This window comes from Thunnus maccoyii, chromosome 1 (assembly GCF_910596095.1).
Source record: "Thunnus maccoyii chromosome 1, fThuMac1.1, whole genome shotgun sequence".
Lineage (NCBI taxonomy): Eukaryota > Metazoa > Chordata > Actinopteri > Scombriformes > Scombridae > Thunnus > Thunnus maccoyii.
In genome coordinates, this window is record NC_056533.1 from 28720317 (window position 1) to 28739044 (window position 18728).

General features: G+C 39.2%; 1 protein-coding gene across 2 annotated transcripts in view; it reads left to right on the top strand.

The window, feature by feature from the left end:
- homer2 (homer scaffold protein 2) overlaps positions 1–16565 on the top strand; it is a 32115-nt gene extending 15550 nt beyond the window's left edge. For both annotated transcript variants that reach the window (XM_042412070.1, XM_042412077.1), the window contains 7 exons: positions 4826–4957; positions 5296–5388; positions 6123–6262; positions 9066–9222; positions 9822–9932; positions 12829–12909; positions 14618–16565. In XM_042412070.1, the coding sequence (XP_042268004.1) occupies positions 4826–4957; positions 5296–5388; positions 6123–6262; positions 9066–9222; positions 9822–9932; positions 12829–12909; positions 14618–14806 (903 nt within the window). In that variant the 3' untranslated portion in view covers positions 14807–16565. The remainder of the gene's footprint in view (positions 1–4825; positions 4958–5295; positions 5389–6122; positions 6263–9065; positions 9223–9821; positions 9933–12828; positions 12910–14617) is intronic.
- Positions 16566–18728: the final 2163 nt, after the last annotated feature.

Here is an 18728-nt window from a genome sequence, read left to right on the forward strand (position 1 = left end):
ACCCAATCAGGTTGTAATTTTTGTGTCACCATTTACTTCTTCTCCCTCATTGAAAAATCCAGACTAGGAATATGCAAATATGTTTAGTTTCCAAACGTTTAACTGTTGGACACAAGATGTCTCCTACTTCACTGAAAAGTCCATTTTCTGTGTATGTTTGCTGTAGGTTTTAAGCTTCCACATCACACCGGTGTATGTTGCATATCAGACCTCAGTTGGTTTGCAAACTAGTCGCTCTTACACGTGAGTGGAAAAGAAAAAACACATTCATGATACACTACGTGCATACATGTTTAGTTGCGTGCAGCCTTAAGAAGCATGTTCCAGACCTCCATTCTATAGTCATAAAGCTTTATTAAATGGTTTAGAGGTTAAAGCCTTGATAATACACAAATGAACACATCATTTATTTATTTGTTTTATTAAGCTGCCACTATTATAATTATGTATGACTTCACTTAAGTTTTTGAAGCGGAGGAAGCCTGCGTCATTGCCACCAGGGAACACGTTGTGTTTTTTTTTGTTTTTTTTTAAAGTCCATAATATATGGTGTGATGAAATGCATCAGGCCATTAAAGCAGTTGGCAGACAAACAAAAAATATCTAACATTTCTTCATCCGCATCACACCTCTGCCTGATGAGCAATCATAATTTTTCATTTTGCCGTGCGATTTGATGAGAGGACACAGCAACCATCATCTCGTCTTTCTTTGGCCGCATTTCAGTTTTAACGCCACTGCCAATTCTTCCTGTTCATCATCATCACTGTCCTTGCTGCACATTTGCCACCGTTATTTTGATATGTTCCCTTCAAAACCCTAGGTGTTTGTGATATTCAGCTGAAACTCACAGAATTTTGCAGTTGTTGACTGTTAAATAGTGAGATGCTAAAATGTTATGAGTAGGTACGCTAGTATTGGCATTTTTACATTTATATCATGAACACAATATTTAAGTATCATGCTTCACTTTTAAGAGAAAAAAATAACTTAATATGTGGAATAGAATCAAAAGTGAGCCTAGAACTTTGGCTCTCTAGATAATAAAGACATTTACATTTTTATCAACTTTAAACGTTACCCCTCTGTGTAGCTGGTGTCCTTTCTTTACAGCTATAACAAGATTTTCTGGCATTTGGTGCTTGACAAGTGATCAGTCATTTTCCCTACCAACATGGGAGCTGACTCTACTTACTGACTCTGCAGATTCTGTGCACTCTGCAGACACATAATCAGCCGCAGAAGACATCTCTTATAACCTCCCTGGCTGTCTTACAGTTTCAAACTGACCCTCTGAGTTTCACTCCGCGCCTCCTGTGCCACTTGATACGCAGCTCGGCTCACCACCCGCACAGCTGCCAGCGTCACTCCACTCTCCCTCCCTCTGTCACACTCCTCCCACTCGCTCGGTCGCTAGCTGAGTCGCACACTCGGTACATGCCAGCATACTATTACAGGGCCCATGATGATGGGGGACAACCTGGTACTTTCAACTTGTAGATAATGCAATAGAGCTTCCTACACGTTGTGATCCTGCATCATCTCATGTTTCTTTCATTACACAGCTACAATACATGATCAATAACCTGTTGAATGATTTGTTGGATAAGTGGGTGATATGGTTGAATTAACTTCAATATACACCATTTAACTGTGTTCCACTGTTGTTCATCACAGTTTAACACCCATCACAGTTTCCTCAAAACCAAATTGAAGTCTTAAAATTGTTTGTTTTGCCCAACAAAAAGTCCAAAATTCAATCACAAAAGACAACGGAAATCGGCAAATCCTCACAATAGTGAAGCTTGAACTAGGGGATGTTTGTTATTTTTGCTTGAAAAATTACTTCAGATTCAATGAGTCTTCACATGTATAAAAAAAACTTGTAGCTAAAAATCTTTTTGTTTGCTTCTTATTGCAGTAGGCTTGAAATCATTCATTTAGAATAGCAGAACTCTGTAAACTGATAACCTGATATGATCAAATCATCACAATATCATGCCTCTGAATGACAAAAAAGGATTATATTGAATTTCCCCCAGCCGTAGTTGTGACTGATATAATTTGAGTTTGGAGTAATCTTCAGATGATCAGAGCAGGAAACTGTTGCAGACTTTAGATATGTGATGTGTAGTTTCAGGGGTGTAAATTTGATCATGTTCCTTCTGCTCATTATCCTATTACACACCACAGACACGGTGGCAGGATCAGAAACACTATTACTGTGGCTTTAATTTGTTCCTTTCCACCTATTGTTTATCAAAAAAACTGGCTTATCTAGTCAAATCTGACTGATTTAACTTATTCACAGGCCTGTCATAACATCTAGCATCAGTATATAATATCAGTCCAACAAAGCTACAGTCTATCAGTCTAACAAGATTCAGGTTAAATTACCAAGTTTAACTTGACAAGTGAGTTGTCGATTTGAAGAGGACAAACTCAGCTCAAGCAGAAGTTGAGCATGAAATGTAGAGATGACTCTGAAAGAATTTTAGCAAACAAAGAAGATGAAATGGAGAAGAAATCATTGGACTCCCATTGGCTGATCGACAACATGTGATTGTTAAATGTGAATGTAATCTGCAGCAGTTTGTCAAAAAGGAAACATTTGATTAATATATTTCTATTAGTCATGATCTGTTCCAGTGTTGATTGGTAGTTATTTACTGTTTACTAATTTTTTACTCTACTTTTTGCTTTATCTGGTAGTAACGGCCCAGTTTTCCCACAATAGTCATTAAAGTTTCATCTTATCTTCACACTTCCCTTTGAATCAGCACGACAAGCTTTGTTAAATATTTACTCGGCTGCATGAGATGAGACAAATGTTGTTCAGGCTTTGCCCAGGTTCTTCTTCAGGGGAAATTAGGTCATCTTTGTTTTGATGAAGCCTCTGAAAGAGTTATGATTTTAAAATCAGATTACCGTACGTTAGTAAATTGCCACTCCTTATAAACCTGTGATGAATGCAGCCTGAATCACTGGTGGCAACTATAATATTTTCAACATGCGACACTGACAAAGGTCTGAGGGGCTTTTTAGTGTATGTGCAGTGAGCTCTCTCTCTGTTTAGGATCCATTAGCATTGTTCTGAATGGGACACAATTGTCTAAGAGGCTATTGATTGTGTGTGTGTGTGTAATGTTGCTCATTGTGTTAACTCAGTCTCTGCTTTCTGGGTCTCTGTGTCCAGTAATGATGCAGTGTAAACTGTTTTAACACCTCAGCACTGAAAAGATGAAGAGGGAGACGATGGGGGCGTAGAAAAAGACACGAGTCTGTCAGCGATTTTAAATTCTCAAATCCTGTGTTCATGTTGCTATGAAACAAGGGCTGCATTGTGATTAAACTGTCTTCTATTGTTTCTTAATCGTCGGGGTAATTTGCATGTGCTGTTTCTAAGTTCTCTTATATCTTGGTAGTGAGGTTTGGTCTGTGTGCATGCACTGGAGTAACTTGGAGCTGCTTGTGTTTAATGGCACATCTAGCAGCCTGTTCATATACTGCAGGATTAGACATGCCTGTATTTACAGCGATGCAGAACACACACAAATCAGTGCCGTCTGGTCAGGCTTAAAGTGCGTTTTAAGCATCTATTGGTTGCTACTGTTGCTGCCTCGTGTACCGGTTTACAATTTTAGACTGCAGCAGATGTTTTCTGGCAGCTGATTTACTGTGTAGCTACAACAGGTGAGCACTGTAGCAAATATGGAGATTGTAATTTGACTACTTAGAGGTTAGTGGGTCAGCAGTCGCCACTGTGAAGTGTGTGTCTTTGTGTGTGTGCCAGTGTTGAAATCGAAGATGGATTCTCCTTCAGAGTCCTCAGGACACTGTGGAGACACTTACCCCCAAAAATGTCATCAAGTTTAGATTTATTTCTGACCCATAAGTCTCAATTTGCCATCCAACATCATTCTCGGTAGATTTATTTTAATTTCTTTGCTTTTTATGTATAAACATTTGTCCACTGTAGTTACAAAGAATGGCCAATAAGACAATATAACTTTGTCAACCGTCAGAGATTTTTCCACACTGTTTATAGCGAGGTAGCTAATATCTCTGGTTATATTGGGCAATTTTTGGTACTGTTGCACATCACTTAACAGGACATCTTTATGGCAGTATTGGATTTGTATATGATTTTTACATCAATGGGATGCGGAAAGTGTACTTTGATTTGTCAAGAACTTAATTTGCTGGACTTGTCTAAAATAGATATTCCCCTCTGGCTTTTTGTAATCTAATAAATACAAAATACATACAAAATTACAAATATGGTGAGAGAGTTGATGGGTAAAATCATCTAATAGTAAGGACAAGTAGAAGATGTATGTAAGTAGTAAGTAGGTTTTTGTGTATGACAATGTGGAAGTTTTAATCACTGTGGATTGTAGGACTGTATGATTCTTCATTATTATACGAAGTGGACCATCCTGAGAAAAATAAATATGCTAATTGTAATCAAACGTGTCAGTGTGGGAATGGTGAAAGACATGAGCAGGGTATTACAGATTTACTTTTGTATGATTGGAGATACAATAGCGGTTTTGTCCTTTTGATAAATCAATAAGACTATTCATCATGTGAATGCAGCTGCAGGAAATCCTCTAATATCTCTTGGTTGGATGAGACATGTAACATTCAAAACCCAGCATCAGGCATCGTCCTGCTGGAGAGAGCATGTGTCAGATAAACCTTAGGGCCGTGCTAGACGTGTATATATCTTTATTGATTACAATTATGATCCTCAGCAGAGCTAAATGGTTGTGTCATCAATGGGAAATTCATGATAGATTGCTTTGTTGATTTTTCCTGACAGGTCATCATCAACAGCACCATCACACCCAACATGACGTTCACCAAGACGTCGCAGAAGTTTGGCCAGTGGGCAGACAGCAGGGCCAACACTGTGTTTGGTCTAGGCTTCTCCTCAGAGCAGCAGCTCACCAAGGTGAGAGGAAACACCTGAAGTCACATAAGCCTTCAAAAAGCTTCAAATATTTAGGATTATGTATTAATAATAGGACTCAAAAGTGACAAAGTACAATTTGGCTTTATTTCATTTTTATTGTAAAATATATAAATAAAGAATAAGCTCCTTCCTTTGAACATCAGTTGGGGAAAAACAATCAGAGGATTTAATGTATCAGATTCATCAGTCCTCATTATCAGACAGTTGGCTCCATAAACTCCCACATATTTTAAAATGAGCCACACTGCGTATGACATTTCATCTTGTATTGCAGCTGATCACAACTCTTTTACATCTTTCATTTCTTCCATTTTCAGTTTGCTGAAAAGTTCCAGGAGGTAAAAGAAGCAGCCAAGCTAGCAAGGGACAAATCTCAAGAGAAGGTGGAGACGATGAGTAATCACTCCCAGGTAAATTATATCTCACTGCTGTCTGAAATTCTGATTCAATACAACACCTCTGCTGTCCAACCGTTTCCCTCTACAGTCGCTTTGACCCTCTAGAGCGAGAAAAGTTTAAGGCACAGATTCTGCATTTTAGAAATTGCTTTTGGCATGATCAAGTATTTAAATAGTTCGGTTAAATATTTATACACAGTCATAAGAAGCCTTTTCTGAATAATACAAGTCAACACAACAGAAATCATTCATGTGAAAGTGTGATTCATCATGAATGAGAGATGTAGAAAGGCCAAAGGTCCGTAAGCCACTTACTACCTGGTAGGCACAACAGCTTTGGTTAATCACAGGCAGAAAGTTCTCTCAGCTCTACACAAATGAACCCAAATAGTCATTTTTTTTGTTAGTATGTAAAAAGCTTTGGGAGAGTTTGATTTGAGGTACATTCAGCAGACAGTGCCTGCTCTCTGCCTGCACTGACTCCAGATGGCAGGAATCAGACTCAACTGTGAGACACAGAAAGCTTCTGGCCCACATGACACGATAAATACTGGCAACAGTAATTCTCATGACATAGCTGATGTGTTGAGAGCGTTGAGTGTTTTACCGATACAAACCCAGAACCCTTTCTCACCCACAGAGCGGTATTTATGAGACACGTTTAAAGACTTTAGAAAGCTGCAGGTAAGAAGAATCTATACTCACAAACTGCCCCGAAACACAAAAATTCCTCCATCACCTTCCAGGAGTCTGGACGTGAGACACCGTCAACCAACCAGGCGTCCAGCATTAATGGGACAGATGATGAGAAAATCTCTCATGTCGGTCCGGAGGCTGCCCTGCTGAAGAACGAGAACGAACTCCTCAAGAGTGCAGTAGAGCAGAGGTAAGGATCCATTTCATGAAAATATCAGAGAAGAACTTGTTTTAATGTGACACACATCTTATTTGTTCTTAAATGTTTATATGTTAGATTTAAACTTGTGCTTTTCTTAATGTGACATGTTAACATGTCTTCTGTGAAAAAAGCATTCAACTAAACAATGTCTACGTGTATTATTTCATTTTCATATGTCTTTTGGTGTTCATCCAACTCCAAATTTGATATGGTTTGGTGTAACATTATCACTGTTTTAACTTTGGGCACAAACTCCATAGTTAAAATGGTGTGTTAACACACTATACCACAGTTTTCGGGTGATCCTCTTCGGTAAGATTTTTCCCTTCATTTACTCAACAGGGCCAAATAAATTGAAAGTCAGAAACAAATTTTGCCTGCAGCTGGTGATGTTGTATAAGCCGTATAATCCGATGATACACAGGTGTGAATTTGGTTATTTGAATGTGAACAAAGTAGAGTGGAAACTGTTCGAAGAAGAAGTCAGTACTACACTGTGATTAAGCACTCACTTGTGAAGCAGTGTCAGAATAAAATATTTTACACAAAATGCTTATTTACCACCTTTCATCCTGCGTCATCACAATCCTTCAAGGATCCTCTTGTAGTAAAATAAAAATGTGTTTTGTGGAGTTTTTACCAAGACAGGTGGACAATCTTATGCAATTACTTATGCATATCAGTAATTTCACTCAGTCATACAAAAGGTTTGGTAAACCTGACTGCACCATATAATCTCACCATAGTCCAGGAGAACTCTCTTCAAGGGGCATCATACTGAATTATTTTAAACTCCAAACACAGCAGCTCCTGTTATCTTCCACACTATTGTTTCTTGTGTTAAATGTCTCTGCACCAAACTGTGCTCAGATGTACTCTCTCTCTCTTCATTTTATTGCTGCTGGGATGAGATCATGTCCCCAAAGGGCTCAGAAATCACCTGATCTAATCTATAGAGTGATGCTGCTCCACTCTTTACGCGGACGACTCCCAGATCTACTTCTCGTTTGACTCCAACATCACAACTGGTTAAAATACAATCCTGTCTTACAGATGTTAAAAACTGGCTCTCTCAAAACTTTCTTCAGTCAAACTCAGATAAATCAGAAGCCATTATCATAGGTCCAGACTCCTCCAGTGAGCACTTCTCCTCTCACTTAGGTTGTATCAAAACCCAGTGCAGAAATCTGGGTGTTAGAATTGATTTTAAAATTTGGTGATTACTTTTAAAGCATGTTTGGGGTTGGTCCGTGATTATATCACTGACTTACTAACACCTTATGAGCCTGAATGCAGCCTGAGATCCTCCAGCAGAGGTCTGTTAGTAATTCTTAGGTCGAGGCGAAAAACCAGAGGAGACCGAGCCTTGGAGTCAGGGCCCCATAACTCTGGAACGACCTGCCGGATGAGATCAGGCAGGCTAGCTCTTTTGCAATTAGTTTTTGAAAAGTGCTATATAAATAAAATTATTATTATTATTATTATTACTCTGCTATTTGGTTATATGGCTTTTATAATCCAGATGCTGAGTGTATAAATCGGTAATTGCACGAAACACCAGATGTAGTTCCAGATGGGACTGAAATGACCCCAGGGCATCAGAGTCGACTAAAACTACAGCGATTAATTTTAGCCAGAATTAGTACTGGGTAGCAGCAAAAACATCACTGACATATTTGATCCAGATGGAAAAAGGTCCTGAGGTAAAAAAAAAACCCTTCAGACCTTTCCTTACAAGATCTAAGTGACTTTAGTAAATGAACATCTGCATCAGTGCTTTATTTGCTTTATTTTACAGATCCCACAGTTCTTGATCATTTTTTACAAAGGAACTGATATGTAATCATATGTAATTTGGTACTAATTATATGGAAAATTATAAGTGTAACCTAGAGAATCTTTTAGTGAGGTCAGTGAACATGTAAAATGTATTTTGTCTCTATATTTGTTGAATCGTGTGCTTCGTAGTGGACAAAAGTTTCCAATGATAAATTACTGATGAATTCATAATTACTTTAGTTTAAATTGACCAGTTCAGTTAAGGAAATTCCTCTGGACAACCAACTAAACTCAAACACCTGTCTCAGAATATCGTTTCTTATTATTAGAACCTAATTGAAAGGTTATTTTCAGGAAACTTCATGTGAAATTACAGATCTGTAAAATAAAGGTTAAGAATAAAGAAAGTAAACTTTTTTTTTCACCACAGCAGGATGTATCAAGTTTACATGTATTGTTAAACGTCTCCAGGTTGTCGTGGTTATAAAACACAGTTGAGCTCTGTGTTTATTGGCCCTTTTACTCGTGTTTACAAGGCTTTGGGATTTTGTTTTGTGGAAATGTGTCACAGCAGTGAAACAGTCGAGGACTGCAGAATGCTGCAGTACAAGTCTGTCCACATTTGATGGAGAGCAGCACGCTTCAACCCAGCCATGCATAAGGAAGGGAACAGTGATGCATACTAAATATACTGTACATCACAACCTGTCCAACCTCATTGATAAGACAAAAATCACACACTGTGGTATTAAAGGATTTATCAGGGGTACAGCTCATTAGACCTTCAAGATTTCTCTCACCACTTCTTTCTTATTTCTCGTCTAAATAGCTCCTGACAGTGTGATGCACGTCCACGCTAATTAAATAGTTATGACTGGAAGGATTTTGTAGCATCATGTGTCATGTCAGTGGGCACAAGCCCCTGGCAATTCAACGTTAACCTGTCTAAATTTTCTTTCCATTAATAACTCTCCTCCTGGATCTCTCTCTCTCTCTCTCTCCTGTCTGGCAGCAACACCAACGCCAAGAAGTGGGAAACAGAGCTGCAGACTTTAAGAGAAAATAATGCCAGGCTGGTGGACGCACTGCAGGAGTCCTCAGCTAATGTAGAAAGCTGGAAGAAACAACTTAGTGCCTGCAAGGAGGAGAGTGACACGCTCAGGGAAAAGGTAATACAGTCATGCACTCTTACAGGGAAGTTAAATAAAGTACACAATGTTCATTGATCCTGCGGACAAAAAAAAAAGTGACTTTAGTAAAGAAACATTACTGCACCACAAACTGTCAAAAAAATAATAGATTCTCACTGCCAGTTAGGTGACTTAATTACTTAAAATCTGTTCAATGTGATGTGTAAGTCACTCACTTAGTTTGGTCAGTTTTATGCAAGTTTCCTCTAAGGAGGAGGAAACTGTGCATTTTATTAGGTTTCATATTCCCTGCACCAGAGTCTTGCCTCTATGTCCACTAAAAATAGAATCATTTTAGTTTCATAATCAATGTGGGCTGTTACTGCAGCTGGGCTGGTGTGGCAATGATACTGTTCATTCTGTAACACGCTGTTTTATTTTTAATTGCTAGATTAAGTTTTCAAGATGCCACTACTTACAATATCCATAATGTCCAGTATTCCACAAATTGTGTACAATGTAATAGATGTATCATGGATAAACAAAAATGGGAACTTCTGCTGTCGCACTTTAAAAAGTATATTTAAACTTGACGTTTTTAAATAAAGCAGCTCTCACCCTCTTTCGCTGTGTTTTAGATTGCAGAACTAGAAGCCCAGTGTAATGAAGCCAATCAGGAGAAGCAGAGAAACGCCCAACTGAGTGCACGAGTGCAGGAGCTGGAGACCGAGCTACACGAGAAAGAGCAGGTGAGACGTCCGCATCGCATTCGTCATGAAACAACAGGACTGTGGCCACGCACCAGACTGACAGCAGGGGGTTTATTACAAAAAGCTTGTTTCACAGAGGAGGTTGTATCTTACCCTGAAAGTTTTATGATCCGCTCATCCTTCCTCACCCTTTCTTCTTTTAAAGAAATTATAATTTTCAGGTTTGCACTCCACCGCTTCATCTTCTGAAGTTACAGATCTACTTTCTCATTCCTACATTTCAGTGAGTTTCTTCACTGTGCTCTTTGCCTCTTGTTCTTACTCAGTACCCCTCCTCTCCCTCAGGAGGTGATTATTCCTCAGTAGGAAATGATGGGTGCTGTTGAGGGGATCTTGGGTTCTTTTATGGATCGCCTACCCAGCTAAACCCAGACCTTTATACTGCTCACTGTTGTTTTTTCTCCTCCAATTTCTTTTTTTTTTAAATCTCACTTGCTGTGCTGCTTATAATTTCATAAGCTTTTTATATTTTTTAGCTGACATCCTGTTTTTGTTTCAGTTGAACTCCACCGTGAAAACAGTCAGACTGGGGTAAATGTAAATTCATCCACTGACTTTGTCTCTAATCAGAGCAGCAGGGAATTTTGGCACAAATACCATTAGTGGAGTTGCCTTATGTCTACTACATCAGTCATCCGTAATCTAAACTAGCTGACTGTCAGCTCAGCGGAGCCTAATGGTGCTGTTATTTCTAATGAGGACGAGCCCTGCGCGGCCACACAGTCTTTTGACCTTTGCTCATTGCTGGTAAAATGTTGCTTCAGTGTGCAGACAAATGATTAGGACTGACTTCTGGCAATCTCTTATTCTTCCTGCTTTGTTCTGCACTGACTGGGTTTCCTTTTCATGAAGTTGACGGGGTGTACGTTCAGCCATGTGTGAAACATAAGAAAAAAAACAGCAAAAAAAGAAAATCGGTTTATATTTCTGTTTAATCAGAAAAACACATTTTTTTCAGTACTTTTTTGCCATTTGTTATGGCTTTATAAGTTTGGAGTAGCCACATAATTTTAGATATTTTATACAGTTTGATCCGTCATGTGCCACTGCTTTCTGTCAGTTTTTAGAGCGGATTACAAACCTGACACTACAAATCAAGCTTTACTTTCTCTCTAACACATGTATGACGGTTGCAACAAACCACTTTTTACTGATTTATTGTCTAGTCTGTCAAATATTAGAAGAATAGTCTGTCAGAGTTTCCCAGAGTTGATGTCTTCATGTTGCAACAACAAACGATTTGAAACTTTCAGTAACATAAAACAGACAAGAAACAAATCCTCACATTTCAGAAGTGAAGTGAATTTTGCTTTATAAATGATCATTGATCATCAAAAATTGTTGATTGATTGTCTGTCAATTGTCTAATCAATGAATCAACTCATTGTGTAGCTTGAATTTAATAATAAATTCAGTGGCTATGCTGCATAAAGACCCAGTCAGATTCCCAGAGGTGAACAGTGTGTCTGGGATATTCTAGTTTACCACCTGGCAGCCTGAGTATTAATAGAACGTATAAATATTTCCTTCGAGAGCAGTATTTCTTATAGAACAAAAGGGAAGTAGTTCAAAGAGTCTGAGCTGATTTTGAAAGATTATAATCAAAGAATCATGCCCTTCAGGGGCTGCACGTTTCCACAGTTCTGTGCATCTTCCAAAATGCCCTGAAACTGACCGAGTGGCCAGCAAAAAGAAATCTTATTGTTTGCAGAGCACTGATACAGCAGACAGCCCCACAGAGGCTCATCTGCCGAGTGACTCACCCTCTTGTAGAAATGCACACGCTCAACTCTTCCAATTAAAAACGTGCCAATGAATTATTAATCATTCACTGTGGTGCTGAACCCAGCGCTGGCCAGCTGTGAACTGACAGAACAAAGCTGCTGCAGGTGACTACAAAGACTCAGCCAATTATTACTTTGTGTGGAAGCACCTGAAGCAGTGACGGAAGCTATGAAATTATATGTAGTGTTTGTCTTAAAACCAGGGAAGGGATGAGTTTTTCAGAACAATAATAGAAAACAAACATGAGCACGAGGCGGAAAAACAGAGACAAGGCTGAATCTTCAGTATTCAAAGTCTGGGATGATTTTTTTCTTTTTTCTTTTTTCCTTACCTGCTTTGCATTGCTGCCACTTTTGTATATAGTTTATTTCAGGGGGCAGTGTACATAAATCAACATTGTCAACTTAATATAAATGTATCTGTGTTAGGGCTGGGTATTGAACCTCAATATTTATTTGGTACTGACCAAAAAGGGGGAAACAGCTAGTCTGGCTCTGTCCAAAGGTAACAAAATCATCTACCAGCATGTCTAAAGCTCAATAATGAACATGTTATATCTCATGTGTTTAATCCAGGATGTCACTGCTCCTGACCAAGAAATAGTCTGGCACATAAGCACCCGAAAACAACCACAACTTGTCAGTTTTACACTTCAGTAATTGTGATTGTACAGATTAAACAAATTAGATATGACATGTAAATTGGAAAGCTTTAGAGATGCTGGTTGGCAGATTTAGTTATGCTAAACTAAGCTAAGTAGCTGCTAACTAACTCTCAAGCAAGAATGCGAATAAGTGTATTTCCCAAAATGTCACATTATCCTCTAACATTTGAAAATGTGACTTCTTTTGTTAAATGGGGGAAAAGGATTTGTAGAGAAACATGTTGATAATCCTCAAAGTAAGGTATCTGAAAAATGTTTAACAGTTGAAACTCAGCTATCATATCAGCAGTATAGAAAGAAGAAAAGAGGGGCGCTATAGTCCACCCGTGCCCTGGTGTTCTTAAGAAAACAATCTACAAAGCATCAACCTGATAAGATTTCTTGACTTTTGATGAACAGACAGCTGAACTTATTTTTTTTTCCCAGGAACTGGAGAACCTGAGGAAGCAGGCAGAGATAATCCCTCAGCTCATGGCAGAGTGCGAGACCATCACCGCCAAACTGCAGGTACGTTCAAAGCACCCAGAAAATCCCACAAACCCCTCTCTCTCTCTCTCTCAGGTGCGTTTTTTTACTACAGAGCATAAAGAGAGCTGCACAGACCTCGAGCTTTCCAGCACACGTGAGGACACGATGGCTGTCACACCGAGGTAACACACAGGCTCTGAGGCGTAAGCAGCGCTTTCAGACGGAGACGGAGAATGAGAGTCCCTATTCATCATTTTGCCCGAAGGCTGGTGACACAACATTGCCGTCACGTGTCTCACTAAGGCACATTCTGGTTACTATATCTACTAATGAAGCTTCATCCCCAGTACAACGTTGAGTGGATTATTGCCTTTTGAAAAGGTATTTCTCTCCCTGACTATAGCAGCGTGAAACAGAGATACTACATCTCTGTCACGGCTTATTAGTTTCCTAGCGGCGCAGATTTGATCTACAAACACAGCTGAAGTTGTTTGAGAGCTGTGGTGTAATGACTGAGGCTCATTCGTCACATTTCTGTAGGTGTGTGGTTTGCGTCTGTGAGGTTAAGTTGGGTGTTAGATTCTTTTGTTGCCAGAAGCCCCGAAACAATACAGATTCACACCCATCACCTCCCATTTTCCTCATAACAAAGAGCACTTGTTCTTCAAGACGGGTTTGTTTCATTGAGTAATATCAGACTTTCTGTGAAACCAGAAGTGCCAGGCTCGGTGAATGACTGTGCTGTTATTGCCAAGTCTGACATGAGCTGCATTGATAGTGACGCTCATCTCTCGCCCTGTTCTGACTGACTCAGAGCACGATTTTATCATCCAAGCTGTCATGCATGTGCTGCCTTTCAAGCCGGGGCAGGGAGGAGAATAAAACCAACAGTGGCATGCCTGAAGTTCCTGCGCTCTACAAAGCTCGACTGCCTGGTTTGTTTCTGCAACAGCCAGCTGGATGAATGACAGTGACAACAGAACTGGCTGAAGCAGGAGTTTATCTAACCGGCTATCCACACGGAGGAGAAGCAGAGACAATGGGATTTCTCGAATACCTCCGTCTATTCACGAGGCCCGAAACAAAAACTGAACCAGAGTCCATTCAGAGAGAAATGAGTCGATAAAATAAAACTACTTTCGTGCCGCCAAATTAAAGTTAATCCACTGACATTAACGTGTTTTTTTTTTTTTTTTTCTACCTACTCTACTTCTGTGTTTGTGGTCATGTCTCGCCTCTATTTAAAGACGACACCCCACATGGAGATCAGGTTTCAGGAGTCAGCTGGAGGATACAGTCATGCAGGCGCAACACCCATTTAGCACTCCTATTTTAAACCCCTCCCAGCAATGGTATCTTTGGCATTAATGTGTCACTCGTGTCGCCTGCTAGTCTGAAAGATTCACTTCACCCTCCCAGCCCCACACATACAAAAATGTTTCCTAAATGTGAGATTGGTTTTCAGTTTAGATAATTGTATTTTTGATATTTGATATTTGTTTTTTTATTGCATATATGGAGATAAAATGCTTGAAAGGCCAGTTGAACTGCTTTTATCTTTTTCTAAAAGTAGCTGTGAGTCAAAAAAAAAGGTCTTCTTTAGTGTGACATCTCTGCTAACATTAAAAAAAGTCAAATATTGACGTCCATTTCAGGAGATCAACTTGATTTCCTGGTATATCTGTCATTTGACTTCTTTGCCGCATTGAAAGTAAATTTTATTTTCCGATTATCTATCTGTTCACAGGCCGCAGAGACGACGAACAAGGAACTGGAGGGGAGGATAGAGGGTCTTCAGATGGACATGGAGGAAAGCCAACAAAAGCAGGGCAACATGAAGGGCGAGCTGAAGAAGTTCATGGATATTCTGGATGGAAAGATAGATGAGCTGCATGAGTTCAGGCAGGGGCTCTCCAAGCTAGGTGTTGATAACTGAGAAAAAAGTGGCACTGAGCTGAGAGGGTCAGAGGTCAGGTACGAAGGATTCACTACAGTATGTCTTCAGGGCAGAAACTATGTGGCACCTACTCCCCCAAAGTGATGTCCACTCATAAACAATCAGCTTTGGCTACTAATAAACACTACCATGTGAGAAAGAAATGTTTTGGAGAGGGAGAGCGACACTGGCAGACTTACTAAAAGGAAGGGCCAGCATGCTTTTCCGTTTCTGTGGGGGGAAACGGCTTTAAAAAGCTGGTGGTGGGTTCTTAGATTCTGTCCATCTGTCTTCTTTCTGAAGGCTGCAGCAGAGTAGAGGAGGGGACTTAAAAGGGCTAAAACGAACAACACACAAAGACAATGCTGTTCAGCATCACTCAAGTAATAATTGGTGTTAATCCTTGTGGCCCCCTCAGAGAATTAGAGATGAAATCTTTCTATGACTGTCCTCGCTGTTGCCTCTTGTCTATCTCAGGTGTGTTAGGAGACAGTTTGTACTCATTCAATTATATGCACATATATGACACACGGCCGTGACACAAAGTGCCTCCAGGTGAGTCTAAAATTCTACCTGGCAAGGAGAACCGGCCAAGTGATGACCGTCACCATAATAATAACTTGAAGCTTTTTTTTTTTTTGTGAGAAAACCTGAAGAAAAATGATCATGTTGGGGGGAAAAACAAAAAAAACATCCTTTTTAATGAATTAAGATGGAAAAGAAAACACAGGCAGGCGAGCCCGTCTTGAGAATGTTGTTAATGGATGTTAATGTGGTGAGAAACACAAAGGACAAAAACAGGTGTTTGCACAAAAACGACTGAGGAAGGACTGGAGCGGGAATCATCAGCTGTCTTGTGGATGTTTTCAGTAAACAGTCCGTTTGATAATATTTGCATAAAGAAGGAAAACTTTTCTCATCTCAGGAGCTTTCCTGCAGAAACGTAGTCATCCAAAAATAAGAATAATAATAATAATAACAATAGGAACCCCATTTTGCCATGAGTGTAGTGTAGTGTTTAAAGGACTTTGTGTGTGCAATAGTATTTTGTCCATTTGTAGAACAAAGATGTTACGTCTCTCCAAGGCTGTTGATGTGCTTCCTACACACTTGTTTTTGTTATGGTGGTGGTTATTTTTGGGTGAGGGGGGGGGGGGACTTGGTGCTGTCCGACGGGTGACTAAATGTGAAAGTGTACTTCACTGAAAATGTTTAGATGGCATGGACCTTTTCACCACAATCCTGTCATATTCTTGGTTTTTGGTTTTACATATTTATTTATTTTTGGTGCCTCTCTGCAACTAGCGTTTCTAGAACATACCAAGTAAATCAACATAAAGCCTCCACAGATGTACAATAATATATTAAATATACCAAATTGTCTGGCTTCAGAAGTTTTATCGTGGAGGACATTTTTACAGGATGGTGTTCAAAGCTGCTTTTTACAGCAGTCTGCTGTTTTTGAAACATTTGAAATCAAAGGAACATGTTGTAGTGGCATATTTACTAGGTAATACTATGATGTTATGAGTCAACATTTTTCACCACTGTTTTGATCTTGTCATAAGATTGAGCTAAATATGAAGGGATTTTTGCTTATTATCTCTCTGTTGAGCCCTACTGTTCATAAGTCACCTGAACCTGCATAACACAAAGTATGATCCTTCCTTTTGAACCAATGCCTCTTGTAAACTTTTGTGACTCCTGTTCAATATTGTACAATAGAACTGACAATTGCTAAAATTTAGTTTAATTACAACTCTGAGTTAAGAGTCTTTTTTTTTCCCCCCCACTTCAAGTTCAAGTAGTGACTTTGCAGCGCCGGGCCACAAGTTGGCAAGAGCTCTGCAGTGAGGAGAGGAGAGGAGAGGGGAAGTTCTTCTAATCCCCACTTAGTTGCAAATTAGTATTGTGGGTGCTGTGTCGAAAACTGACATACTCTTAAAAAAGCTTACAAATATGATGCCTGACACTGTGAAAGTCTTGAGGCATTTTTTTTTTTCCTGGATGAAAAGCTCAGAGGAGGAGGAAGCTGCATCCTGTCGAGTCTCCGCCACCGCACGTCTTTTCTCCGATGTTGATTTACACAGCACTAAATATAGCTGTAATCCTAACGGAGACACATAACCAAAGCAAATGAGTTTGAATTTAATCACAGTCGTTTACACGTATCATTTTCTCTGAGATCAGAACAAATAAAGCAAACACATTTGAGCTTGTTTGAAGGATGGAAAAAAAAACCCCTTAAACTCCCAATGTCCTCACAGTACTGAGAAAACAACTGCAGTGGTGGATCAGAGGACACGTTGCCTTGGCAACTTAATCCCACTCACTCCTTTTTTGTGTGATAAATAACAGTGTGAATGATGGACTATGAGAAGTATAGATCCAGTGCTACCTTCCAACAATTAATTTTTTAATTACACAACAGTCAATCATCTTTCTCAGCCAATCAGACTCTTGGATGTTTGTCTCACTGGGACTCTTTAATTTTCCTTTTCACCTTCAGAGATGAGCTGGTTGGCACAGGTACATCTGGGTAGAAAATATCAATTTAGTTCAGAGATGATCAGTTGATTAACTAATTAATTTGGTTTATAGAAAATTATCTGCTTTAATGCTGCCACTAATGATTATTTTAATTTCTATAAAATGTTACAGAACTGCCTATCATGAGAATAATCCTCTGAGCCTCATGTGATGTACTGAAATGGCTGCTTTTGTCCGACCGACAGTGCAGAACCCAGTATGACACACACTCACCGGCCACTTCATCAGGAACACCTGGGCAATCTAATGCGATCCATAACAACAGCTCTGCCATAAATTCTACTTTTATGAAGTTTATAACATTTTCAGTTTTTGTTGACATTGTCAGAAAGGTGATAATTTTACTTTATGATGATTATTGAGGCCGGAGTGGGTGGTGGTGGTGGTGGTGGTGGTGTACTGGAGTGCATTATATTGAATGGTGTTTCTAATATTTTGTCCACATTAACATACAGGACCCTTACCATACCCACTACGACCTAAAGTAGAATTTATGGCAGAGCTGTTGTATTGGATTGTATTGATGAAGTGGCCGATGAGTGTATTTACATTTACAAGCATATAAATTATAGAAAAGCAGCAAATATTTACATTTGAGAAGCTGAAACCAGTTAATGTTTGGCAATTCTTTGAAATAAAGGAGAACAATGTATCACCTATCAAACATGTCAATTAATTTGTTGATTAATCATTTCAGTACTTGATAATCACTAAATTTCATAAAAGATTACAAAAAAAAGTTCCAGCTCCTGTTTAACCAATATCATGAGCTTTTTCTGTCTAGTTTATGTTGTATTAACTGTATAAACTAGAGATGTAAACTAGTTTGATAATCAATTAATTATTTACTCTTTTAATCACTTTTCAAGCCAAAATGCTAAACATTTGCTGGTTCCATCTTCACAAATGTGAAATGTGAGGAAATTCTGCTTTTCTTTGTCACTTTTAAACTGAATATCTTTGTGTTTTGGACAGTTGAACATAAACAATATGAAGACATCACTTTGAGCTCTGAGACGTTGTCATCAGCATTTTTAACTTTTTCACAAAATTTTAATTGAAAAAAAAAAAATTGCCAGGATAATCCATAGTGAAATAGTTACTACTAAACCTTTTGGGTTTTAAACTATCCAATCGCCATGGCGACTGTCGGACATTCATGGTGCCCACAGGATGAATCCTCTGACTTTTCCTCCAGCGCCACCAGGAGGTTGATTTTAGTGAAACGCCTGAACAACAAAGCGATGACATGAAAGTTGGTGCAGGTGTCCACACGGTGCTCAGAGGAAGAATCCTGACTTCCTCTGAGTTAAACTAGAGCACCACCAGCAGGTCAAAATCATAATTTATCCGATACTTTGGTTTATAACCA